The sequence below is a fragment of the Phaseolus vulgaris genome, chromosome 11 (assembly GCF_051622355.1).
Source record: "Phaseolus vulgaris cultivar YP4 chromosome 11, ASM5162235v1, whole genome shotgun sequence".
NCBI classification, from domain to species: domain Eukaryota; kingdom Viridiplantae; phylum Streptophyta; class Magnoliopsida; order Fabales; family Fabaceae; genus Phaseolus; species Phaseolus vulgaris.
This window is the reverse complement of record NC_143508.1, coordinates 14,511,903-14,539,483: the sequence shown is the minus strand read 5'-3', so window position 1 is coordinate 14,539,483 and position 27,581 is coordinate 14,511,903. Positions and strand designations below refer to the sequence as shown.

Here is a 27,581-nt window from a genome sequence, read left to right as displayed (position 1 = left end):
ATGACTGCTCGGAGGTGCATTTTTTGGGAGGACGATGTCGTACCTCCCCATGCGAAACCCCCGACAATTGTGTTTATTACCCCCATATGGGCATGGCTCCTCGACGGTCTCTTCTTTCTCGGTCTTCTCGGTCCCGTTGTTCGTTCCTTGTGGTGTTCCTACGTACTTCTTTCTTCTTTCCGACATTTGTCCCGATTTTTCCATCTTCATGACTTGTTTGGACGAAACATCGCAAATGGCCCGCTTGTATGAGTTCTTCGATCTTTTCTTTCAGGGTCCAGCAATCTTCCGTAGTGTGCCCAAAATTGCGATGGTACCGACAATGCTTGGTCTGATCCGCACTCTGCGAGGTGGGGGTTCTGCTCGGTGCTCTAAGAAGATCGACATTGAGTGCTTCTTCCATGACTCTTGATCTTTCGGCTGTCAGGGGAGTGTAACAGGTAAAACGTGGTTCTTTGGGAAAGTCTCTAGGCTTCCCGAATTGCGTCGGTTTGTTCCTATCTCTCCTCCTTTCGGGTTCATCAGGTGTCCGAGATTTGTTTCAGAATTCTTTCTGTCGCAGCCGGCTGCATGCATAAACTATCTGAAAACAATCTCGGCTTTAGTGCGGTTACCATTTGGTGCATCGCCACTTCGGGACTTAGGTTCCGTATGTCCAAAGCCGTCTTGCTAAATCTGTCCATAAAGGCTCTCAAGGACTCCGACTTTTCTTGTCGAATGTTCACTAAGGCGATCGAAGTGAGGTGGTGTGGTCAGGTGGTAGTGAACTGAGCTCCGAACTTAGTTGCAAGTGTGTCAAAACAATCTATGGACTGAGCCGGTAGTCGGGTGAACCAGCTTAAGGCAGCTCCCTTAAGAGAGGTGGGAAATATTCGACACCATAGCGCGTCTTCTGCTGTGTGCAAGCCAACCTGGGTCAGGTACGCGTTCACATGTTCATCTAGGTTCGTGGTTCCATCATATTTATCCAACGTTGGATTGTTCCAAGTTCCCGGAAAAGGAACTTCAAGGATGGTTTCGACAAAGGGGTTTCTTCGGGGAGCCGTTCCTAATGCGTTAGTTGAGGTCGGCCTGATATTTTCTTGATATGAACTCCCAACCTCATGTACATCCGTGTTCGCGTTATCACCCGGGGGGATGTCACCCACTGCTTCCGGGATGTCTAACTTCTCAGCGAGCCTTTGTTTCATTCGGGCATTCTCCTTTCTCAAAGCTTCCATCTCTTCTTCACTCCTTCGCTTTATTCCTCTAATCTTTTCTTTGCTTTTCTTTTTTAACAATTCCATCTCCTTCTGTATCTTAAAGATTAGTGTCATAGGATCTGGGTGACTAGTTTCCTCTTGCGCATTCTTGTCGTTGCCCGTCATGTTTCTCGTAGTTACCATGTGGATATTTCGCGGGTTTCCTTTTGGCCCCACGGTGGGTGCCAGAATGTTCATACAAAGCTAGAACCTTGCAAAACACTTCTTCTTGTTGCAGTCTTCTCGTCTTTCCGGTCTCTCAGTTGGGCTTTAATTTGAACACGATGGGGGGTGTGCCTGCGAAGACACTTCGACGATCAAGTCAGTTCGAGAGTTAAGTATCAAAGGAATAGGGAGTGAATAGTTACCTCGAGTGTTGTGCCTCTTCCTCTATCTATACTACTATGGATGGGCTCTGACTGTTATGAGCCTACTTTTGAGTCCAGTTGGAGGCCCAATTGCACCATAATCATGTTTTGCACTTAACCTAGTTTATTCTCGTCTAATTACGTATTTGGTTGTTAACCTTGTCGGCTAGTGACTTCTCGGCCATCTGGTAGTACATTAAATAATAAATACATATAAATTTATAATAAAATAAAAAAATATTTGTGTAATAAAAACAATTATAATCAAAAAAAATTATGTATAGGTATAGATAATAATAAAATTAACTTTATACTGTTAAATATTATTAAAATGTATGTCTCGTATTTTAAGGCATATGTTTATTTGAAAATATATGATTTTCACTTAAAATAAGAGAATTACTTATAGAAAACACAGAGACTTTCATACTTTGTTATTTTTATTATTATTATATATTAAATAGTAAATACATATAAATTTATGATAAAATAAAAAATATTTGTGTAAAATTTGTGGATTTGTGAGTGATAATTTGAAGATAATTATGAATTTACCTACTGATATAGGTAATATTTTGAACATAATACTAAATTTACCTAGAGAAATTTAATATATTCTTAATATTTTATGAAATTTATTTTTGAAAATTATATTTTATAAATTTCATGACAACATGTTTTTGGATTTTTATTTTTAGTTTTAACTTGTAAATAACTCGTGTAGCAGCATGAATAGCTTCATCCGTTATACATATTTATTAAATTATATTAACAGTAATTAAATGTTAATATAAAAAAACGTACCGCAACCGTAAGTCTTTCATGTTAAATATATTTTTTTTATCGTCCACACCTTTTTTTAATTTTATATAAAACATTATTGAGATTTGTATAAATATAAACATTAAATAAGATTAAATAAAAATGTTAAAATTTTATTTATTAACATGTTATGAGAGAAATTATTATCAATCATTTCATTGAAACTCTTAAACACTTGAGATGAATCTCGAAGACTTTTATTTTGAAAGTAGTTTCACCGTAATTTTGTTTACAAACTTTACATTATCTCTTATTTTACATTACCTTAAAATTTTGCTTGATATATTTATTAATATTCTTTTTTCAACTTGTTTTTTCATGTAGCAAATTTCTTTTTCTTTTTACTGCATGAATCTTATCTTCCTAGTTAATCATATATATATATATATATATATATTGAATATACGGTAATTGACACTCTTACATCCATTAGCAGGATAAATTTAAGTGTCATAACTGCTTCGGGTGTTGTTCATTAATTAAAGTTGGAGTTAATTCTAATAATTGATGCATTAGAGGTTGGCATAGAAACTTGATTTTTGATTAACCAAAAGTTCCCATGTAGTGCACCTAATTAAGTTTCTGTTTAAAGAATAATTAAGGTTGTCATCACCAAAATTGTTACTGAATAATTGCCCGTTCAACATCTTCCCTCGTCGCCAAAATTGTTTCCAACATGTGCATATGTTGGCTCCAACATTCTTCAAACTTTCATTCATTGGTTGTGCAGTCTGTGCTTTTGATATTTTCAATCTTTTTACTTAATACAAGTATTATATATTTAAATATATAAAAATAATTGAACAATTAACTTTAAAATCATCAGCCTAAGGTAACTTATATTTTATTATAGCCAATAATCCAACTTAAATTCTACTTGTCTTTGTTAACAAGTAAGAAAACAGAAATAATTTTAGGTGAAATAGCATAAATATTTTGGATGTTCATCAATCAAAATAGGAGTTTCATTATAACATTCCATGCATTAAAGGTTGGTGAATAACCCCTTTAGACCTTAGGCTTCTCTTTCTTTTAAAGTGCTATGTGTGCAAGCCAAGGTTCAGTAACAGCTCCTAAATACACGATCTACCAATAAGCCAAAACGTCATATTAATAAGTCTAAATGAATGACAGACGTCCTAGTTTAATGGCCTATGTGATTGTTTGATTTAATTGTTTTCAATTTTTAATTTTTAATGTAATGTTGTGTACAAAGATAAAGCTCATTATGACTCTTTCAAACCCTATTTCAGTATTGTTACCTTTAATGAATAGGATATAAGAATTTTGTTACCCTATAATGTTATCTTCCTTAGCTTTTAGGTTTTAGTCTGATTGTGGCAAAAACTTATCATTGGTGTTTTCTTTTGCCCTTACCATGTCTCCCAAATTCCAAACAAAAAATCTAGAGGACACACTGAATTCCATCCAGAAATGTCTCTCGGCAATTAAATTCCAACTGGTTGAAAACTAGAACGGTCAAACCACCATGGAAGCTAGAAACAACTCCATCCAGTCCACCCTCACCATTTTTCCCGAACGAAGAAATCCCTTTTATCCCAACACCCACAACTACAACGCCCTTCCCTACCCATTCACAGACCATTCTTAACCCTAACAAACATCACTAATACCAACAACCATCATTTCCCCATATTAAACCACCTAAGTTGCAATTGGCCTTCTTTTGAGGGCTTAGATCCCTTCAAATGGTTATTTCAAGTCGAACAATACTTCTCATTTTATCATATTCTCATTGATTAACTGATATCTATGGACACTTTTCACATGAAGGGCAAAACACTCAACTTGTTTAAATGGTTGCACCAGAAAAACATTGTCATAGATTGGGTATCCTTCACTCGCATCCTTGAACTCCAAATTTGGGCTTTCAACATACACCAACCATCAAACATCACTCTTCAAACTACAACAGCTCACCACGATAACAGAATATTAATCACATTTTGAAAAACTCTGTAACTGCATGGTGGGTCTCATCCCAGATGTTATTATGAACTGCTTCATCTTAAGGTCTTTACCCAAATATTCGCAAAGAATTGTCCATTCTTAACCCGTACTCAATATCCCAAGTCATCAGCCTCGCCAAAATAATTGAAGATAAACATCCTGATTTCAAAACCAGAGTCCCACGCACTTTCAACCTCACAACTCCAACCCCACCAATAATTCTTTCCAATCATCAACCACAAGAACCAATCCAACCTACCACCCACAGAATCCCCTACCCATTAAACGCCTCACACCAACTCAACTACAAGAGCATCACACTAAGTTTATGTTATATTTGCGATGAAAAGTTTATCCCAGGACACAAATGCTCACATTCTCGGTTCCTATTACTTTTGGATGATCCAGAACCACCCTTGGAACCTTTGGAGGAACCATCCCCCACTATCGAGTTCCCGGTTACCATACATTTTCATTTATCACCACTTACCCTATACGGTAATACATCTCTCCAAACCCTGAAATTCACTGGAATAATTCACAACCTTCCGATAATTATTCTTATTAACTATGACAACTCCCATAATATATTATAACCCCATATTGCTCACCACCTCCACCTACCCATTAAACTTAGTCAATCCCTATCAGTGATGGTTGGCAATGGCACCTTTATCCATTGCCAATGCATATGTCCATCAGTTGACATTTCACTACAAACTTCAACTTTTACCATTCATTTTTTCTTGTTACCCATCGAAAGAGCTAATGTAATGTTGGGTATTGAAGGGTTGTGTACCCTAGGACCTAATAAGACAGATTTCTCCATCCCTAACATCGCCTTCAACCACAAAAACCGACCTATCACTCTACAAGCTACAACTACAACCAAACCCACCCAAACATCCTACCACTAGTTTTGTCAATATCTCTCTACTAAGTTCATTGCTTCCCTTCACCTACTATCAATTGATAGCCCATCATCATCCCCAAGCCCCCATTAGAAAGTAACCAACAAACCCCGTCTTCTTCATTTGTATTCCTTACCTTTTCCCATCAGAGTCATTCTCTTATAACATCACAGATTTTCAAATACCCCATGTGATGGCATTTTCATGTGTTCTTCTTGAATCAAAGTAGAAAATAAGGTGCGGAAGCAATGGGTGAGATGATCAAGACCCTCCTAGGAGTTGTGTTGGCCTTGTAGGTGCATGATGAGTATGGTGTTTGAGTGGTTCGGCCAGCTCAAGGGAGAAGGTGAAAGGATTGAAGTTTAGAGCCTAGATTTCTAGGAGAAGTAAAGCTTGTGCACAAAAATGGCAGCATAACCTTACTCAATTAAACTTGAAAATACAAGGTGTAGGTGATGACTTTTTACGGCAAGTGCACCGCGTTTGTCAGAAGTAATAATTGTCCCTAAGGACGGATATCGATCCCACAAGGAACAGTGAATTATCAAGTACAATAATCGCTAAATATAGAACAAAACAATTAAAAGTGTATTGAGAGTGGTTGTGTTGGCGATGATCAATAAGAAAACAGACAACAAAGAATTAATTGTTTCAATTGGAAAAATAGGGATTAGGTTTCATCTCTCTCACTCTCATGTATTTTGATTAACATGTCAATATTAAGTTTTTTAATTGAAATTGATGCCCGTATAAAAATCATTTATATCGATTCCTCGCATATAAAATCCTTAAGAATGTTCCCTAACTATCGATCCCTCGCATAATTATAAGAACAACTTAGAACGAAGCTCAGACGTTTAATAGCAATTAACATTTCAAGTCTATTCCTAGCACTCAAATATGTTAAGTATTGTTGTTTAGGTCCGAACCCTAAAAATACCTCCCGGTCAGATTTAAGATTCTCAATTTGTCACGGAAAATTAAAAGTAAAACAACAATACCAATAATCAATCAAGAACTGAATATTAATATATAAAATATCACCTCAATACATAAGAGTTTGAGCAGATTACTCCCAATCCCAAAGGGGTAGAATTAGCCACGCATACTTCTATCACCTTCCATTCTCCCAATTGGGTTACAATTCACTCTATGGTGTTTTCCTCTCAATCTCGCACCCTAAGGTTGAGCCTCTAGCCCTCTATTTATCCTAGTTTTCTAGGGTTAGGTCGTTTATTGTGTCGCGCTAATGGGCTAAATGATAAAACATAAAAAAAGCCCAATCTTTCTTTGCATCTTTTTCCATTCTGGGACCTTCTATCTTTATCTTTTTGGCTCAAATCATTCATCTTTAATCCAAATCTCCAATCTTCCTTAGAAATCTGCAATTAACACCAAATTTGGGAATAAAATACTCTTATTCAAATAAAGATCATAAAAAATGTAAAAAGGTATAAATTCATAAATTAGGGATTATTTTATATGTAAATTAGCAATAAATCCTCATAAGTGCCTATATTTTAATATGAAATATTACTGAAATTAGACACTTATCAGTAGGCTCCTCCTTTTATAGGCTAAGGAGGACCATAATGCAACCCTAATGCTAGCCAAATGAAATGTAAATGTGAAGCACATGGGTGCACATGGCACATGGGTGCACATGGGGAGGGGTGTGTCTAGTTTTTATGCTCACCCCCTCCATGGTCGTTCTAGAATGTTTCACACAAATATGCTTTCTACACTACTCTAATTACTAAGCACCCCTAATGGGCCTTTATGTAACAATTACAAAGGTCTTCTCTTCCCAAAACCGTAGCTTTGACCCATGTGTATGTGAAGCTAGACGGTCTAGAAGGAATCCTCATCATGGCCTAGACGCTCCTTATGTAGCCGCTCCTCATCATGGCCTAGACGCTCCTCTTCATGGGCTAGACGCTCCTTTTTGAGTCTAGACGCTCCTCATTATAGGCTAGACCGTCTAGTCTTGGAGGCTTGGCTTTCATCGTGTGGTGAGCTTGGGCCCTCCTCCATCATCCCCTCCCTTTTGAAAAGGATTTGTCCTCAAATCCAAAGCTTTTGCTTTTGAGGGGGCTTGTTGTGGCTGGATGGTGTCCATCATCTCCTCCTTCGGGAAAAGATCTATCCTCAGATTTGCTAACTTGATCTCGGATAGCAGCCTCTTGCTTCGTCAAGGTGTGTCCTCCCGGAACAAATATCAACCTATGAGAATCTTGAAACAAAGCAAAGGAGTTGGAGTGAGTATTTGGAGAACAATTAATTGTGTGAAGTTGCCATCTTTGTTTTTCTCTTGTTTTGGTCAACTTCTCACAATGCTTCCCTTTTGATGGTTGTAGGTGCCTTCTAATCCTCTTATGTTTTCTAAAATTTCCAAAAGTAGTTACTTTTTCCTTAGGCATAATCCCTTTAGGAAATGGTGACAACTTTAAAAAGACAAGAGGACTATGTTCACATACAACTTCAAATGGAGAGATATGAGTAATCTTGTGGACTACTCCATTGTATGCATGCATAAAAGGAAAAGGATTCTTATCCCAAGAATTGTGGGTGTCCTTCATGATTTCGTGAAGCATAGAAGGGAGAGCTATGTTTTCAAATTTTGGAGCTCTATCCCTTATTTTTGAAAATAAATCATGGAGGCTTGTCACTTTTCTTAAGAAGAGTTTATCCACTTCCATGAAGAAAGAATCAAGACCTTTTGTTGTCCTAGGAAGCTTTAATATGAAATTTAGGTTTATGTCTTCCCAAGGATCATTTACAAAAGGTGAAGGAGTATAGAGTTCATGAAACATCGCCTTAGATGTATTTTTAAAACACGGAATGTATCTAGGGTAATGTCTTTGAACATCTTTTCTCATGGGTGACAATAATTTTCCTTTTAAAAGCTCTAGAGTTTTATCAACTCTAATTTGACCCATGAGTTCTCCTTCATGAAGAATTTCTCTTTTATGTGTGAAGGTATTCTCGTTGATACAACCTTTGTTCATGGAAATTTCAATTCGTTGCAAAGGTTGACTCCATAAGACATGACAAGTTTCTTTAGGCACTACTTCACATAAAAAATTGTCTTTGTAGATGCCTATAGATGACTTGACCTTCACTTGGTGATATCTTGGCATGTATGTAAAATAATCTACTATATTTTTATCTATGCAAGCCTTTTTTAAGGATTCTTCTTTTTTTTCTAGACTTGCAAGTGTTCCTTTACAAAAGGTAAGGCTAGGTTGTTCAACAAGAGGTATATTTTCAAATGTATTTTCAACTTTTCCTTCTTGTTGAATGACCTTGTGGGAAGGAACACTCTTCTCCCACGCCTTTTGTTTCCCAAGGGTTTTCTCTTGCTTTTCTATTTTTACATTTTCTTCACTCTCACTAGCTTCTTTTTCTTGGCTACTATTCTCATCTTTGTCCCTTAAGATCATAGATCTTTCATTGAAACATTGAGATGCTAATTGATCATTGCCAAGGTATTCTAAACATGGAATTTCTCTAGCTTGAGTGTGAGAGATATGCTTGGTTAGGTTTTCTTGTCTCTCTTTCCTAGCTCTCCTAGGGAATTGTTGATGATATTCATTTTTCCTAAGATTTTCTTCCCCAAGATAATCATGATGTTTAGAGCTAGATGCATGAGAATGTAATTTTTTTGAAAATTGAGACTTCTCATTCTTTGCTTTAGTCAATTCATTAGTTTTGATCTCATTCTCCAATTGTTTAGATGAAATTGATTGAATATCCTTAGTAAGTTGTTTCAAAAGAGATTTCAAGGATTTCACCTCACTTTTAAGAGATTTAGAGGAGTGAGAAGACATGACTAAAGCTTTGTGTGTAGAAGTATTTTACCTTGAGAAAAATTTAGGGAAGTCAAAGAAGGTAGTCTTCCAGGTAAGGGAGGTGAGTCACAGTGGACTACTTAAATACCAAGCCTTTGCCTTAGCCAAAAACTATCCCTCAATGTCTTCACACAAAGCTTTCTCTTAGTAAACCACTTGAAACACAATTAAGTTGAGAAATCAGATTTTAATGCAAGAAAAACAATGCATGCTAACTAATCAACAAAGCTAGACGGTTCAAATTTAATCAAAACTAACCATGCAAACGTCACTACTAAAGCAATAGAAAAACAATTACAAACAAGTAACAATTACTAAACAAGAATGTTATACTATTCGGCCCTAGGTGAGGCTTCTTGGACACTTTGAGCCCTTGAAGACACACTCACCGTCTAAAGCGTAATTAAGAGGTAATTAACAATAAACCAAGTTGCAAAGGAAATAAGAGAAAACTCTTTTTGTTGTTCCTCCTTTTGGTTAGTGCACTTCTTTGTTGTCTTGATTGTTGATCTCCTAAGTGTTTGTAGTGTTTGTTTCAAGAAAGCTTGTTTCGGCTTTGGCTTTGTCTCCTCCTTAGAATGTTGGCTTTAATTCTCCAATTTCCAGCACCTATTCACAAGGGCTAAACCTTAAACCAAGTCAAATTCCATGCACATAAGCACCAAGGGAGAAATTAAATTCCAGCACCCAAAAGGAGAGGTCAAGGAACAAAAGCAAGAAACAAATTTAATTGAAAGAAAACAGTACTACCAAAAGGATTTATAATATGACAACTTAGAAAGAGATTCAAGAAATTAAAGCAAACAATTAAAGGTACTCAATAAAAGTTGGCACACAAAAGGAATTCCTAAAGAAAAGCACTAGATTAGATGACCAAATAAAAAAAACAGCACCACTGGAAAATGTTGTGGGCCAGAAAACGTGTTTGTTCCCCGATTTATGCTGAGCTGTAATTGTAAAATTTGTTTCTGAAATTTGGATGCAAGAAAATTCAGGATCTTATCTAAATTTTGGCTTTGGAATCACCTAAAACGCATGCACCATTTTTTTTTAATAATTTTTGCAAATTTGGTGTGCAGTTAGGCCAGCTGGAGCGCTCAAGATTTGCACTCTGATTTTGTAAGATTTATCATTTTTTTTCTGTTGCTTCTTTTGACCTCATTCTTTTTTTGTCTTTTCTATAACACTTTAAACTTGCATTTTCCAGAAAATCAGAATTTTCCTATGGGTGGAAATATTTTGTTAAACAAAACAGCCCAGAACAGAGAGATGATACAGGGGAAATCTGGAAAACTGGAAGAAAACAGCAAGATAGCCAAAATTAACACAATGGAAATGTAAGAATGGAAATTGTGTAAGAACTAAGACACAATTATGAACTCAAACTAAAAATAAAAAGCACCAAAGGATCAAAATAACAGCAGATTAAAGCAATATAAAGAGACCCACAAGCAAGAAACAATCAAGCCAATAATAGGACTACTAAGAATTGTTGACAAATATGGATTCACATGACTTGACACAACATTTATAGATTCAGAAAATAAAGACTCAAAGCATAAAATGAAGCAATTATAAGAAAGCAATAAGGACTCAATTTCCTAAAAGAAAAACAGCCACACAATGGTGTAAGGAATCCTATCACAAGCTGCACAGAATTTGTTCAAGATCAATTGAACAATTGTGCTTTGGTTGGATCTTCCATAAGCACACCAAGAACAATTTAAAATATAAAAACAGCAAGACAAGTAAGGAATTGAAATGACAAAGATGAAAAAAAGAAGAACTGAAATTAAAAGACCAAGCTACTCATCTTGAAGAACCAAAAGCTCATGATACCAAATGATGGCATTTTCATGTGTTCTTCTTGAATCAAAGTAGAAAATAAGGTGCGGAAGTAATGGGTGAGATGATCAAGACCCTCCTAGGAGTTGTGTTGGCCTTGTAGGTGCATGATGAGTATGGTGTTTGAGTGGTTCGGCCAGCTCAAGGGAGAAGGTGAAAGGATTGAAGTTTAGAGCCTAGATTTCTAGGAGAAGTAAAGCTTGTGCACAAAAATGGCAGCATAACCTTACTCAATTAAACTTGAAAATACAAGGTGTAGGCTCCTCCTTTTATAGGCTAAGGAGGACCATAATGCAACCCTAATGCTAGCCAAATGAAATGTAAATGTGAAGCACATGGGTGCACATGGCACATGGGTGCACATGGGGAGGGGTGTGTCTAGTTTTTATGCTCACCCTCTCCATGGTCTTTCTAGAATGTTTCACACAAATATGCTTTCTACACTACTCTAATTACTAAGCACCCCTAATGGGCCTTTATGTAACAATTACAAAGGTCTTCTCTTCCCAAAACCGTAGCTTTGACCCATGTGTATGTGAAGCTAGACGGTCTAGAAGGAATCCTCATCATGGCCTAGACGCTCCTTATGTAGCCGCTCCTCATCATGGCCTAGACGCTCCTCTTCATGGGCTAGACGCTCCTTTTTGAGTCTAGACGCTCCTCATTATAGGCTAGACCGTCTAGTCTTGGAGGCTTGGCTTTCATCGTGTGGTGAGCTTGGGCCCTCCTCCATCAAAGTAGAAAATAAGGTGCGGAAGCAATGGGTGAGATGATCAAGACCCTCCTAGGAGTTGTGTTGGCCTTGTAGGTGCATGATGAGTATGGTGTTTGAGTGGTTCGGCCAGCTCAAGGGAGAAGGTGAAAGAATTGAAGTTTAGAGCCTAGGATTCTAGGGAGAAGCAAAGTTGAGCACAAATGAGCAGCATAACTTTACTCACAATAAACTTGAAAATACAAGGTGTAGGCTCCTCCTTTTATAGGCTAAGGAGGACCATAATGCAACCCTAATGCTAGCCAAATGAAATGTAAATGTGAAGCACATGGGTGCACATGGCACATGGGTGCACATGGGGAGGGGTGTGTCTAGTTTTTATGCTCACCCCCTCCATGGTCTTTCTAGAATGTTTCACACAAATATGCTTTCTACACTACTCTAATTACTAAGCACCCCTAATGGGCCTTTATGTAACAATTACAAAGGTCTTCTCTTCCCAAAACCGTAGCTTTGACCCATGTCTATGTGAAGCTAGACGGTCTAGAAGGAATCCTCATCATGGCCTAGACGCTCCTTATGTAGCCGCTCCTCATCATGGCCTAGACGCTCCTCTTCATGGGCTAGACGCTCCTTTTTGAGTCTAGACGCTCCTCATTATAGGCTAGACCGTCTAGTCTTGGAGGCTTGGCTTTCATCGTGTGGTGAGCTTGGGCCCTCCTCCATCACCATGGGTTACCCCCATCAAGGCCTCATGACCATCACATACCCCTCCTCCCAGACACCCCACCGATTAATGTTAAATCGTATCGCTATCCACACCCCCACAAGGAAACTATCACTAACCTCATTAATGAAATGTTGGAAGATGGTTTCATTAAACCCAACAACAACATTTTTTCCTCCCCTGTCCTCCTTATAAAAAAGAAAGACGGTACCTGGAATTTTTGTGTTGACTATAAAGTCTTAACCATTATCCGTGATCGCTTCTCAATGTCAACCATCAATGAATTGGTTGATGAACTAGGCTTAACTACAATTTTCACTAAAATCGATTTATACTTAGGGTATCACCAAATTCGAGTCATCCCAATAAACACTCATAAGACAGTTTTTCATACCACTAATGGGAATTATGAATTTTTAGTCATTCCATTCAGCTTGACTAATGCGCCATCTACATTTCAAGCAACTATGAATGACTTCTTCAACCCTATTTAAGACAATTTGTCCTAGTATTTTTTTTATGATATTTTAATTTAAAGTCTTACATTGCAGGATCATATTGCTGACTTATAGATTATTCTGGATCTTTTAGATACTAAGAAATTCTTTGTGAAGTTAGCTAAGTGCGGTTTTGTAACTACTCAAGTTAACTACTTAGGTCATATCATTTCTCGTAATGGAGTTGTCCCTGACAAAAAAAAAAAGTCATTGTCATACATAAGTGGCCTCAGCCACAATCACTCATGAAACTAAGGGGCCTTCTCGGTTTCACCAGGTTTTACAAGAAAATTGTTTGTCACTGCGTCACTCTCGTTGCTCTTCTCATTGACTTATTACATAACTAGAAATTTATGTGGCTTTTGATAGCTCATTAGGCTTTCACCAAATTAAAATTACAAATTGCAAATGTTCCTAAACTACACCTCTTAAATTTCAGTCAGCCATTTGTAGTGAAGATAAATGCATCTTCAGTGGTCGTGGGGCAGTGCTTAGCCAGAAGAACCAACCACTTTTGTTCTTTAGCATGAAGATGTGTCCACGACTCCAAGCATGATATGTGTATGTGAGAGAAATGTACGCAATAACAGAGGCAGTAAAAAAATGGCGTCCGTACTTATTAGGCCAACACTTCAAAATATTCACATATCAGAAAAACTTGCATACATTACTTTCACAGATAATTCAAACACTAGAACAACAAGCAAAACTATTAAGGTATGATTTTCAAATTTTATACCGACCAGGAAAACAAAATGTAGTTGCAGATTCTCTGTCTCACCAAGGAACACCAACCCCTTCATTATTGCTTGCGTTGTCTTTGCCAATTCCTCTGTTATTTCAAGAGTTACGGTAGTTCTTCAGAACCCCGGAAGAATACTTGTATACTTGGAGAGGTGAAGAATACTGAATGAAAGGCTCTTGATTGGGTTGCTCGAGGGGACTAGATGTAACCCTTGTTGTTGAGTGAATTAGTATAAATCTCTGTTTACCTCTCTCTCCCTACTCGTGTTTAGTCATTGATTTTAATTGGTGATACTCCACAAAGTGAGTTTAGGCTCCATTCAATCCCTCTCTCCCTTTTGAAGCCAAGTGAACCTTCAACCTAAAGAATCATCAACTTCAATATAGTTACCATCCCATTAACCTAGAAACTCCAACAAAAATACCCACAACTCTTGCCAATATTGTTAAACAACCTAAACCCTCTACATAGTTTCCAATACCAATAAGTTTGTTCCTTTACAATATTATGATCCTTTGATATGACCAAAAGATTTTATTACACAAGCACCTGAAGAAGAACGAAGTACAACTCATTCATATACTTACCTTAGAAAAATCTCGGGATAAAAATAACCCAAAGCAATTAGTTTCTTTCTTATTCCTTCAATCCTTTCATTACATCCCAACACATCCCAACAAACCCAAACTTTTTTATGAATTCATTTTAGTAGACATTGATTTTGTAGAAGTGTCCCACAACAAAGACAGTAATGGAAACATACAGTTCTGAAAAATCAAAATATATGCTAAGATTGGAACCATCCATGGTATACCACAAGATCTTTCTCAAGAACCTTTAGCCTTTATATATTATGATTGGTCCTATATTTTTTTTGTCTAAACATAAAAATCATTCATGGTTTATCTTGTTTAGAATACGAATATCGTTAAAATTCCCAAAAAGGTTTATGAAGTGGCTTGTAGACTTTGGACCTTTATCTTCAATATTTTTTGTCATTGTACAGGATATTTACAACTATTTTGAACAAAATTCAACATTTGCATTAAGACATTGACTAATCTCTTTTGTGTGGCTTCTTAGTCAATTTCATGGATTGTAGCATGGGATTATGTATACACCCAACTATATAAAAATGTTAATTTAAAGGTATTATCAAGATAGATCAAGATTGAATGGTGGACAAAATTTAATATAGAACTTCTCAACAAAGTAAAAACTAATGAATGGCTAGGAAATAATCAAGGAGTTCAATCAAAAGAAGATAAAAAAATTTAAAAGGTAAGGATGCCAAATAAACTCGTCTTTACGTGTATTGTTGTCCTGATTTTTAGAGTAGATCTCCATATTAACTAAGTATAAGTATGAATATGAATAATATCCAATTTTTTAAATTGGGTACGGAAACAGGGATGTGTATGTAGTAACTAGCTCGTCCTTGTCCCTATACCCGTCCCAATATCTATTTTTGGCTTCATATTCGTTCTCGTTTTAAATTGCTAAAACATCTTTAAATAATCTAAAAAATTCATATAAAATTTTCTTTAGTCTTAATTTCGTAACTTATTTCTAGAAAAAATTACAATAGTATAAAAATATCACATGAGAATATTAAATAATGATTAGGTAAATATTAAATAATTATAAATATCATATATTTAGGTTTTACTAATAAAAAAATGTTGATTAGTTAATTTAATGCTTAGTTAAAGTGATCTCATACTTAAACAATTTATCAAATCACTTCTTCTATTATTTAAATTAGATTTTTTTTAAATACCAAAATATTATTAGATATATTTGACTTTTTAAAGATCTTTTTCTTTTAAATCAAACTCAAAATTGTTGATAGAAGATATTCCTCTTCTTTATACATTTAAAAAGTCATTATTTTTTTCACAATCTCGAGACATGTATTTCACTACGAGTAAAATTTAAATAAAATTATATATTATATTAAAAGCAGAATTTTTTTTAATTTTATATGATAATTTCCACGCATGTATTTGATTATAGAGTTAATATATGTGAGTAAATTTAAAAATATTAAAACCACTCAAATTCTTTCAAGTCTACTAAAAAATGAAAATAGAAAGTACTTATTATATAAAAAGTATATTATATGAGGAGGAATGATCATATTTGTTAATATACTAAAAATGAAAATAGATAGTGCATATGATATGAAGAAAAGATATTTCATCTATATACATAATTTGATTATAATTTTAAACCAATAATTTTATAATATACTCTCTCAATTTAGAGATACAATTTCAACAAATAAATTAATTAATACTAGTAGTTTTGTCTCCATGAAAGTCACAAGAAAAGGCAAATAGGGTGAGTGAGTGAGGTTTATCTTCCACTGCAACCTATCGAAGTTTTCGTTCACCTTTGAATTCCAACACAATGCGATACCATCAGTAGTCTCTAATCGAACACGAAGGAACCCAACAGCCATGGCCACCACAATCCCAACCCTCTTGTCTCCCACTCTCTCCTTCAAACCCTCAATCCCTTCTACCCAATTCCAACCCTTCAGGCCCCAATTCAGACGAAAATCCATCGCCTTTTCCGCCAAATCCCCCACCTTCACTCTGGGGAGGCTTTTCGCGCTAAGCGACAAGGACAGTAATGGCGACGTTTTGACCGGGTTGGATGAAGCAGAGAAAGAGGCGAGAGGGAATAGCACCATGCCTGAACGCTTTAGGTACCTCACCAAAGAAGTTCCAAGTCCTCCTGTTCGGTGGCCATGGTTTGTGGGTCAGTTTCATTTCCCTCTATCTCTGTATAAGGGCAAACAAAAATTAATAGATTTAACTTTTTTATTTTCAGCTGAATAATTGTGTTAATGTTTTTTTTTTAAATGAAGAGTGATGTTTCGGTTTTTGTTTTGGTTTAAGGATTGATGGGCGAGTACGAATTGGGGAAATTTAACGTTTTTATGAATTTTCGTGAAGTTCTCGCGTTTAATGTCATGGTTAAACGTTTGGTCATGCACAGTTATTCAGGGATGGGACTTTGACATACAAGATGAGGTTTAGCTCCAAATTTAGTTTTTTTTTAGTGATGCTGTAATTCTATACATTTTGTTGGAGTAGTGATTTTATAACATCAATAGGAAGAGGTTATTATTATTTGTCATGCATTCTGTGGGTGATTTGTGTGTATTTAGGGTTTTCCTTTGCATTAGGGTGTTCAAAACTGAACTAAACTGAATCACCAAACTCAATCGTTGTAAACCGTCTAATCTATCCCAAAAATATCTGAAATCTGATGAAACTAGAAAAAATCACATTTTTTTATTGCGGTTATATTTGGTTTTCGGCTTCTTTTGTGAATCAAGCTGAGTCTTATCTTTAATGTAGGTGTATTGATTTGTAACATTATGTAGTAACTTTTGGAACTTTTGATAATGATATCGTGTGATTCAATGTGTTGTGTATTTTGGATACGTTGAACTATGAGTTTATGACATTAACAATACATGACTAATTTACCTTGAATGGTCTGTGGTGCACTTCTTTACCAAAGGTCTTTAATGTGTGTAGCCTTATTGGTCTATTGCTCACCGTGGTGTATATAAATTCATTTTGAAGAGTTTATCATATCTTACCTGGTTATTAGATTTTATTTTATTTTGGTTGTCAAATTTAAAACCATTTTGAAGGTCATAAAATATGAAGAAAACTGTTAAACCAAACTGGAGAAGATCGGTTTAGTTGATTCATATCTGATATCACATTTCAGCCAAACCAAATCAAGTTTTTTCTCTGTATGTCTAAAACTTAAAAAACGGGAACCAAACCAAACGGTGAATATGCCCATACTCTACATTTTTGTTGTTTACAGATATGAAATTAACCTTACATGTTTAAGTTAAAATTTGTATGCACTTAGTGTGTTAATTTCCATTTAGAACACTTTTGTCCAACTGCTTTCTTTTCTTAACAACTTGTTTTCTTTTTTCATGCGATAATGTAACCATTTGATTCCATGTGATGTACAGTGATGGCTTTTCTCATCTATGCTTGGAGGGCTGTTCTATTTGAACTGTCAAACTGGAAGAATGCTGCAATCGCAATTGGTCGTTTTATAGGATATGTCTTGAAATACGCATTTGCTGTAGTCTACCATTTCATAGGAAGTCCAATCACGTTTTCAATCAGATGCATGGAGGATTTGTTTTACACAGTTCGGGCTTGTTACTCTTGGATTATTGGCAATGCCCCTGTACCAGACCTTACCCTCATCATTGTGCTATCATCAATTGTTTTAGCCATTGGTGAAGCTACTGTACCAAACTGCATCAACAGCCAACCTTATGTTTTGACTGTATCTGGTCTTATTGGCTATGCTGCCGTTAGAGGATATATCTCTGAACCATTGTTCTGGACCCTTCTGCTTGGGGTGTATGCCTTTTCAAAATTTCTCAAGAAGAGAGATGATGTTTCAGCTGCAATGCCAGTTGCAGCCGTTCTTGCTGGTGTTGGGGAGCCTTGGGTTAGAGTTTTGGTAATTATTTCATACACGACCTTAGCCATATATCAATATTCCAAATTGCCTTCAGAAGGGAAAGAAGCTGGAGAAGTTGAAACAAGAGAGATGAGGCTTCCAATTCCACTTCTTCTTGCAGCTTTAGCTATTGGTTTAAGAGTTGCTGCTAAGTGGGCTGGGTACAGGCACTTGACATGGATGATTGTATGATTACTGATAACTGGTAGTGTATCTCAGTCCAAACAAGAATGAATTTTTGTGGTCTATAAAGTTGAGGTAGGGTATGATATAGATGGATAGAGGCTGTAATTCTGTTCTACTTGATGCAGTTATTGTAGTGTTCTTTGCATGCTTTAAAATAACCATTGAATCCCTGTGTTGTGCCTGTGCATACAAGCTTCTTATCAGACTTTCAGAGAATGTACCATGCAATTTTGATTTACGGCCAGTGCAGCCTAAATCTTTTGTCTTACCATCATTGATTTTTATGTTTGAAATTTTTTAGGGAATTAATGGAATGAAATACAAGAAAGAAAAAAAAGGGACGGATTAGGAAAGGATTTTGGATTATTGACAAGGCATATATATTATTAGGTCAAGTACAATTAATTCTTTATAACATTTTTCTATTCAATGATCCTTTAATATGCATAATTTAAGAAACTCGTATGTTTTATGCATTGTTTGATATATAAAACAAAATAAGAAAAAGAAAGAAGTGAAAGAAAAGGAAGAAAAAAAAACGTAGGAGATGATTTTTAAGTTAGGCAGTGAGAAAAAATTGAAAGGAGAGAGGTAAAAGATTTTTGTCCCCTTTTTTTATATAGAAAGTTGAAGAAAATAAAAAATATATGCATATAATGACATAAATATCTCCAATGTACAAAAGAAGGGATACTTTAGTATTTAATTTTTTGTTTAATTATGATTTCAAGTATCTTAGTAATGGGATAATAGTGCTTGTAGTCCACTAAGTTTAAAAAATCCTTCAAAGTTAAAAGAAATATGGATTTTAGTTTCTTTATACTAAATTTAAATAATTAAAATATGTTATTTTAGGTTTAGAATTTATGATTTAAGATGTAATGTTTAAAGTTTATAACTGTTTTTAGTCTCTTAAATTTATTATTTAGAAACAATTTTTTTTATTTGAAGTACTAAATAAATACTTTTTTAAATTTAGGGATTAAAATAAAAAATATTTTATGCTTTCCTTTTCTTTCTCTTCATCCATTTCATCATTTTTTTTCATATTGTATTAAAAATAAAATTTAGTTACACAAAAAAAATATGTATTTTAACCTCTACTTTGTAAAATATAGTTAAGATAAATAATATTATCAAACACAAAGATTATATAATATATAAAATATAATCCATTAAATTAAAAATATACCAAGTCTTATAAGTTTAAAAATTTGAATTTGTCAAATCAATTTCGGGTGAAAATAAATTGAAGAATGATGTGCAATTATATTATATGAACTAGCATGATTCATAACATATATATTCTTAAAATAGTGTGAAATAAAAAATAATCAACAAAAAGAGAACATTTTGTGTGGTGCATAGCTTTCTTGGTAACATACATATCTATATAATGCACATAAATATCTATGTATTTACCAATGTTAGAGATAATATCAAAACTATTCAAACTAAGACTCTTCTAACTAAGTAGTAGGAGGATTTTCATGATCCTATCAACAAAGGGATATCAATGGGAGATCCCTATACTTAAGGAAAGTATGTGCAAAGACATGATATTAAATCCATATATTATTCTCCTGGTGATGGGATGGGAACAAGTAGGGGTTAACTAGGTGCCTTATATCATTGTTCAGTTTATAATATTCATTTTGAGGTTCTTTGAATTTTTTTTAAAGTATTTGAATATTTTCAAGTCTTATAACTTTGATTTCTTTTCCTTTTCTTTTCTCAAGTTTTTTCAAGTTCTTCCTTAATCTCAAAGTAGTAATATTGTTTCACTTTCATTATTTTCTTAAGCTTCTAGGATCTTTTACATTAGCTTTTCCTTCTTCTTTTTTCATATTATGTGTTCTTGGAAAATTTTACCCATACAATAGTAGACATAAAATATTCTTACAAAGGTTGAGATGACCGTTACAAAGATTAAGATGTTTTAAACTTTTTTTTTTCTTAATTGAGAGATATCTTTTCATTAACACTTGAACTCATGCGAGTATGTGTGTGAAGACACCTTGACATCAAAATTAAACTATAAATAACTGAAGTAATAAAGATGTAATTAATTAACAATGTATATATGATATTAATCTTATATTAGTAACTTATTCATATCATTATATCATTAATGATTTAAGTATTCATTAACATGTATTTAGAATGTACAAGAGCATTACATGTTTATTACTAAGGTGACCTTAATATCTCATTCATATACTTCTCTTTATAAACGAAGAAAAATATATTTGTATAACCAATAACGTGAAACTATGTCATATCATCATTATAATAGAAAATATATCATAAAATCTTAATAATTTAAATGAGTTATTTTTAACTTTGTAACAACGTTTTTTTTTTAAAATCAACAGAACCCTTGCCCCTGTCACACACCATTCTTTTTCTTTATTCTTTCTCCATTCATCTCTCTCTTCTATCTTCTCTCTTAATTTCTCACTCCATACCTCATATATTTTAGAATCTGATCATACCACGCTGTAGCTGAGGAGTTCATTTTTGCTCTAAAGATCCTTGTTATTTGTTTTTCCTTAGGATTTAGTCATCAATCTTGGTGGGGTCAGTTGAGAAGTTTAATTCTCTCAAATTATTCTACTATATACTGAATTTTTGTTTTGTTTGGATAATTTGCATTAGGCCTGTAAATCTTGAAACTTATCTAAACTGTGGGTAATAAAATTCTAGAAGTTGCTTGGAAAACAAACAATTAAGGTAAGGGAAGCTAACTTTAACTCTCAATAGTACCCTAAGCTAGAAGATCTGCATATGGAGGGGACATTGTCCCAATATTCAATTTCTCTTGCAGGGATGTTATTTGTTTATATCTTGTGTGTTTGTTTATATATTATTTAAACTTTATAAATATTATATTTTGGTAATTTGAAAGTTAAATATTGTTTTGATGTTGGAAAAGTTCTTGAATGGTATAAATTTTTAAAATGTTATGATTGAATGATATGTATTATATATGAATGATGAAAATTGTATGAAATTGATGTCATACATTTGGGATAATGTATGAGTTGTTATTTGATGGTACATTAAGTATGAAAAGCCTATGTTTAACGGAGATCTTCTGGCTTCACTGATGATCTAAGTCATATAGACTAAGATATCAGGTGGTGAGAAGCTGAGAGGGAGTTCATACACATCGGGTCTCATTGTAGACACTCGGTATTGGATGTTTGAACTTACCTTGATCCTTTCTATTGGATTCCCTAGTAATCTTTGGATCATGTGTTAGTCTCTGATAGGGGCCTACTTAATGAGTCTTACAGAAGACGAAGTGGGATTGAAATGAAATCCAATGATTGTGATTGAAAATAGATCCATGTGTGGTCTATATGAATGATGAGATTGATATTGAAATTTTACATGAAATCATTTAAAGAAATGTTTATAAATTATTAGTCTAAATTGGTTCCATTTTCATGAATTATGTTATGGATTTTCTTTGCATTAGCTTACCTTGCTTTTCTTGCTGTGTTTGAACTGCGATGACTGTACTACGTACACGAGCAGATGACCATACAAGTGCAGAAGAACCTTAAGGGTTTCATAGTTTTATTTTGAGCTATGGATACGTAAATATTTGTATTTTTATAAGTCATAATCTTGTAATAGGAATATTTTGAAAAACTTTAAGTTTGTATAGAAATATGTGGAAAGTGTATTTAAATAGTTAGATGTATTTTCAGGGTGTTACAAACTTTACATCTTGAAAATTTACCAAATAAAATAGAAAAAAAAAATTCATTATAATAAATTAATGTTTAAATATTTGCCTGAAAAAGTATTGTAATTACATTTAATCATATAATGGTAATTGTTTTTTCATAATAATAAAATATATTTATTGTAATTTTAGTTCTATAATTGTACATTTATTACCTAACCTAGAGTTGTTGTTGGCTTTTATCCTCCTCATTGGTCATGTAAGAAGTACGAAGAGTTTGTGGTGAAAAAGATAGAAATGATCTCCATTGAAAATAATAAAAAAATGGGAGAACCAACTCTTATGTAAAGATTGGATTTAATCAAATCCAAATATAATATTTGGATCAAATTTTAAATATAAATATATATTTTTTATAAAAACAATTTGAATTTTTATAAATCTAAATATTTGATTTTAAATCCAAATCCATATTTTTTATAAAAATAATTTGAATTTTTATAAATTTAAATCCAATCCAAATTTATATTTTTATAATTAAAATTAGATTTTAAATTTAAATCCATATTTTTTTTAAAAAACTAACATAATATTAATATAATAATATGTAAAAGAAATTTAATATTATATAAATATTAAAGAAATATACTATAACTATATTTTAATAATACAAAAAATTAACACTAAAAAAAGTTATTGGACTTCGTTGTCCAAATTTCTTCCTGCACTCATTATTATTGTTATTATCACGTAATTTACAATAAATTTCTAAGTTTAACTTAATGCTTTTAACTTTGAAACGTAAATAATTAAAAGATAATCAAATAAAAGTAAGAAAAAAAATGTCTAACCAGTAGGTTGTCATGGCTTGTGATGATATTATTATATTCTATATTGAATAAACTATACTACATACATAATAAGTTATTTATTTCAAAAATATATTTATACATTTTGTAAATGATTTTTGAAGGTAAAAATCTTTAAATCAGTTTATAAACAGTTGATCGAATTAGGTTTGAGGTGCAATGCAGTGACTCGTATTGTAGTACATCAAAATAGGTCTATGAGATAAACTTAATATAACAATGAATGTAAATATAACGCTCTCATAGATCATGCAAAAGTGTTTCACCAGGATGTGGGGAAGAAAATAAATTTGGATTGGAAATTTGAATTTTTAAAATTCGTTTAAGTAAAATGGAAATCTAATATGATAAAATATGGATTAAAATAAAAATCTGATTTAGATAAATGGATTTTTAATGGATTCATCAGTGCAAATAAACAGTTTTGTTAAATTGGATTTTTTATCCACCTCTACTCTTATGAGATCTATTGGTCTAAATAAAAATAATTCTTTTAACCTTTATAAAAGTATATAAATTTTTCTTTTAGTTTCTGTGAAATATTTTTATTTGCTTTTCACCTCTCGAGAATATTTAATTATGATTTATAGTTTATACTATTAGTTTTAAGATAAATAAATATCCTTGACTTTATATATTTAAAAAAAACAGGAAATTATATTACAATACTACTATTCACAATTTGAAATAGTCATTTAACATTTTTTTAAATATATAAGTAGTTGATTAATATAATATAATATTAGAGATTAAAAATGATAATTTTCAAATTAAGAGGAACCAAAAATTAAAAAAAAAGATCAAAATCAAAACTCGTTAAGTTTATGGACTAATTTTTTTTTCTACTTCTCTGTATCACATTCTTATTATGTACTCAACAATTTTCTTGTTATAATTCCGAAGAGTGTAATTCTTTTACATGATTATAATTTTTTTCTTCTAAATTGTACATATCCAAACCCTGTAACCATTAACAAATGGACTAAACCAAGCCCAAACCCAACCCAAATATTTTTAATCAGACCGGGTCGGGTAAGTCTCACTCACAGAAATAGTACCGTTGGGCGAGAGATGAATTTTAGGGTTTTGGTACGCCTATATAATCCTCGCAGCGAATAGGGTTTTGATGCACCGATTCAGAAATCTTCACACCTTTCGGGTAATTAGCTTTCATCGTTTAGATTCCACCAGTTTTCGTGAATTTTTATGTCCGCACGGTGCCTCCCGGGCAGCTCTGAATCCACATGACGTGAACGCCCCGATGCACGTGCGAAATCATCGCCGTTCGTGTTGCAGTTCATCCCAATTTTCCACGGTTGATCTGTGTCAAAGTAACGGCAAAATTCCTCTTTTCAATTCTGTCTCTTATTTACGATTGTTGTGTTGAATGCTCAATTTGCCTTCTTAAACCTTCAGCTTCTTTTCGAACACCACGTGTTCTCTGAAATCGGAGCTAGTCCTAAAGGCGCAAATCTAAGCGCGGTCGTTTTTACTTGGTCCGAGGGTTCTTCCTCCGTTCCTTCCGAAATGATCGTTAAATAGCTATCTCGATCGTAGATTTATTTCTTTAATTATTTTAGAATTTCTCGGCCATGATTATACATTATCCGCGCTTCTGAGTTTTCTCGATGAAGTGAAATTGGTTAAAAATGGTTGAAGTTCTTTATATGAGCCAGGTTTTTCATGTTCTAAATATTGGTATATTGCAAATTCAACTTGTTTTTTTTTTTTAATAATTGGCTATGAGGATTTCTATTCAGCTTTATGCCAGTTCTGCTTCTGAAAATTTGTGATTGATAGAGCTGTTGTTTATCTCTGAGCCAGTGGTATTTTATTATTCTTTGTTTATGTAATTCTATTTGTTTGAAAAAGCGTGGATTTCTTTGCTTGAGATTGCTGATGATGATTTAATCCAACTTTATGAGGTGTTGTGGAGCCAAGACCCTTTTTAAGGGAGAACCTACTTGGTGAAGCTTCATTCATATGACATCATCGGATTTTACTGAGGCATTATACGTGTATTTTGTGTACTTTTCAAAGAATTTATAAGTTTTTATAATTTATTATAAAATTTGGCTACGATAACCGATGATTTTCCAATCCAACTTGCTAGAGGTTGTAGTTGATCCAAGACCCTGCTTCAGGGAGAACCTACTTGGTGTTACTACACTTCCTATGACAGCAACCTTTGTTCTGAGGTTACTTTTATAGTTAAGATTTTTGTTTCTTCGTAACATGTTTTTGTTTGTTGGGTTTTCCAATCCAACTATACCCTGTTCTTATTTAATTGGTTCTGGGTCTGAAAAAACTCATAGATTGAGTGTTGTCATCAGCTTCATCTCTTGTATCCACGAGTTAGGAGTTAAATAACAGCACTACATTTTTCATCTTCTTTTTTCTATTTTTAGTTGTAGAATGTGTAGTTTAGTCATCTTTAGTGAAATGTTTATGTAAACCTTTCTTAATTGCAGTTTTTCGTTCTTGTATATTTTTCAAACTAAATTGGATATTTGTTCCATTATTATAAAGTACAAATGCATTTTCCTTAAAATATACCAAGAAACTTATAAAATAGATACACAAAGGTTTCGTGTCAAGTAATATTAATTTAATAAGTAAATTTATGATTGATATTAATCCGCGCATGTTTGCCACTTGCGAATGTTCTTCAACTGGTTGTTCACCAACACAACTGATTTTTCAAAATGTAGTTTGCCACTATGAATAAAAAGAATAATGTGGCTGATTGAATTGATACTCAAAGTAATGAAGATTATTGTGACCTGATACTATGAAGATTATTTTGGCAACATTCTTATTTTACATGCCAAGATCAATCTGAGTAACTGAAAAATCCTTAAGGGTGAGGAACATAACAACGAAGTAAATACGAATGATATATCAAAACATTTAATTTTATATAAAATCCTTTTTCATTCATGTTTAGATTTATACATATCTACTAGTGAAGAGTGAACTTGTGATAATTGATTTTTAAGCGTCCACTCTAAATTCTTTATGTTGATTCGTGAACTTTAATTGTTCTGGAGAGGTTTTCTAATTGTTCTAATTGTTAAGATTGGTTGCCCTGAGAGGAACAACACGAAAGAGAATAAGAATCCTGATGTATTGTTGTAGTTTTCCTTTGTAAAATTTGTAATCATAGATCTTAAGAAGCTAAGGAATCAATTTATAAATCCTCTTCTTTCTTGCAAACACATCCTTTAAACTGAATTTGAATCACATGGGAGTAATTCCCTATCCAATATTTAGTCTAAAACAGGATATTCAATAATTAGTCTAAAACAGGATATTACTCTCTGCATAACTTGTCTTATTATCAAAACAAGAATTTGAGTTTTCTCTGCAGTACTTCTTCACCACTAAGATTGAGTACGCAACAGTATCATCTAACTCTCAATTTCCGTATTAAACAGACTTGCATCCTTATTTCCTTTTCGTCCATCTCATTTGGATTGACATAGAAAGTCTCACTTAACCCCTAAACATTTTGAATTTAACCCAAACATTTTGAATGGAGATAACTAATATAAAGGAACAGACCCAAACATTTTGAATGGAGATAACTAATATAAAGGAACAGCTGAAATGAAATGAAAGATTTTATTAAAGTAACTCTTCCAGCAAAAGATAATTGTTTTCTTTTCCAACTAGAAAGCTTGATTTTAAGTTTTGATATCATCATTCCAGAACACTTTTTTTCTATGATTATCTCCCATTGGAACTCCTAAATATTTAAAAGGGCTTTTGATTACAATTTAAAATCGTAGAGTATCTTAGAATATTTGTATGTTGTGCATCTATACATGCGATTTTACTTTTTCTAAAGTTCACCTTCAACCTAGACACAAATTCGAAACATCGAGTGCATTTATTTCTTTTGATCTTTTACACATTATCCTCACAAAAAAAGATATCATCGACAAACTGTAACAACTGTACACATTATCCTCAATTTGATCCAAACCCACTCTAATGCCATCATAGAGTCCTTTTTGTTCGGTTACTCTCATGACTCCAACTAAACCTTTAGCCACTATAAGAAATAGAGATGGTGCTAAAGGGTCACCCTGCCTTTGGCCCTTTGTAGGTTGGAATTGTTTAGAAGGGCTTCTATTGACAAGTATGGATATAGATGATGATTCTAAGAAACTTCTATTCCATTTAATCCATGTATTTCTAAACCCCAACTTTTTTAACATATAAAATAGAAAATTCCAGTTTCCAGCCTTAACAATGATGCCAGTTCTTCTTTCTTACCTCCTCTATAACTTCATTTGTCACAATTATCAATGCTCCTTCCTTAAATGAAAGCTGATAGTTTATGATCAATGCACGATTTTTTGTAGTCTTCTAGCTAAAATTTTTGCTATGATTTTGTAAAAATTGTCAACTAGGGATATCTGTCTAAGTCATACAATCTTGTTAAGATTGTTTTATAATTAAAGCCCAATGATCGGATACCATTCTATTTAAAGCCTATTATTTACATTGTGGCCAAACATCCATCCATTCCACATTAGTGTCCTATCCAATCTTGATTTTGCCTCCCCATTTATGTTTTCAATTAACTCACTAAAGTCCTTCATTTTGTTTTTGT

At 33.5% G+C, this 27,581-nt stretch overlaps 1 protein-coding gene, 1 long non-coding RNA gene and 6 other non-coding genes across 9 annotated transcripts; all 8 read left to right on the top strand.

Moving 5' to 3' along the window:
- Nucleotides 1-15,976: 15,976 nt before the first annotated feature.
- On the top strand, nt 15,977-18,662 carry EMB1923 (embryo defective 1923). 2 transcript variants are annotated; one of them, XM_090297198.1, is made up of 3 exons: nt 16,006-16,456; nt 16,597-16,731; nt 17,703-18,662. In XM_090297198.1, the coding sequence occupies exon 3, from the start codon at nt 17,705-17,707 to the stop codon at nt 18,398-18,400; it is 696 nt and encodes a 231-aa protein (XP_090153324.1). In that variant the 5' UTR covers nt 16,006-16,456; nt 16,597-16,731; nt 17,703-17,704; the 3' UTR covers nt 18,401-18,662. The 2 variants fall into 2 exon arrangements, with proteins under 2 accessions (XP_068485068.1, XP_090153324.1); XM_068628967.2 differs by lacking the exon at nt 16,597-16,731 and having other exon boundaries at nt 15,977-16,456.
- A 5,378-nt stretch (nt 18,663-24,040) lies between these two features.
- Nucleotides 24,041-25,351, top strand: LOC137823643 (uncharacterized). The gene is made up of 2 exons (XR_011083157.2): nt 24,041-24,291; nt 24,377-25,351. It is a non-coding gene; the product is annotated as an uncharacterized LOC137823643 (long non-coding RNA).
- LOC137811846 (small nucleolar RNA snoR134) lies at nt 24,171-24,306 on the top strand. The gene has a single exon (XR_011081175.1). It is a non-coding gene; the product is annotated as a small nucleolar RNA snoR134 (small nucleolar RNA).
- Nucleotides 24,548-24,635, top strand: LOC137811833 (small nucleolar RNA U36a). Its single transcript, XR_011081166.1, has one exon. It is a non-coding gene; the product is annotated as a small nucleolar RNA U36a (small nucleolar RNA).
- Nucleotides 24,695-24,786, top strand: LOC137811656 (small nucleolar RNA Z223). The gene has a single exon (XR_011081111.1). It is a non-coding gene; the product is annotated as a small nucleolar RNA Z223 (small nucleolar RNA).
- Nucleotides 24,856-24,969, top strand: LOC137811693 (small nucleolar RNA Z278). The gene has a single exon (XR_011081121.1). It is a non-coding gene; the product is annotated as a small nucleolar RNA Z278 (small nucleolar RNA).
- Nucleotides 25,045-25,160, top strand: LOC137811711 (small nucleolar RNA Z278). Its single transcript, XR_011081124.1, has one exon. It is a non-coding gene; the product is annotated as a small nucleolar RNA Z278 (small nucleolar RNA).
- On the top strand, nt 25,239-25,343 carry LOC137811802 (small nucleolar RNA snoR97). The gene has a single exon (XR_011081158.1). It is a non-coding gene; the product is annotated as a small nucleolar RNA snoR97 (small nucleolar RNA).
- Nucleotides 25,352-27,581: the final 2,230 nt, after the last annotated feature.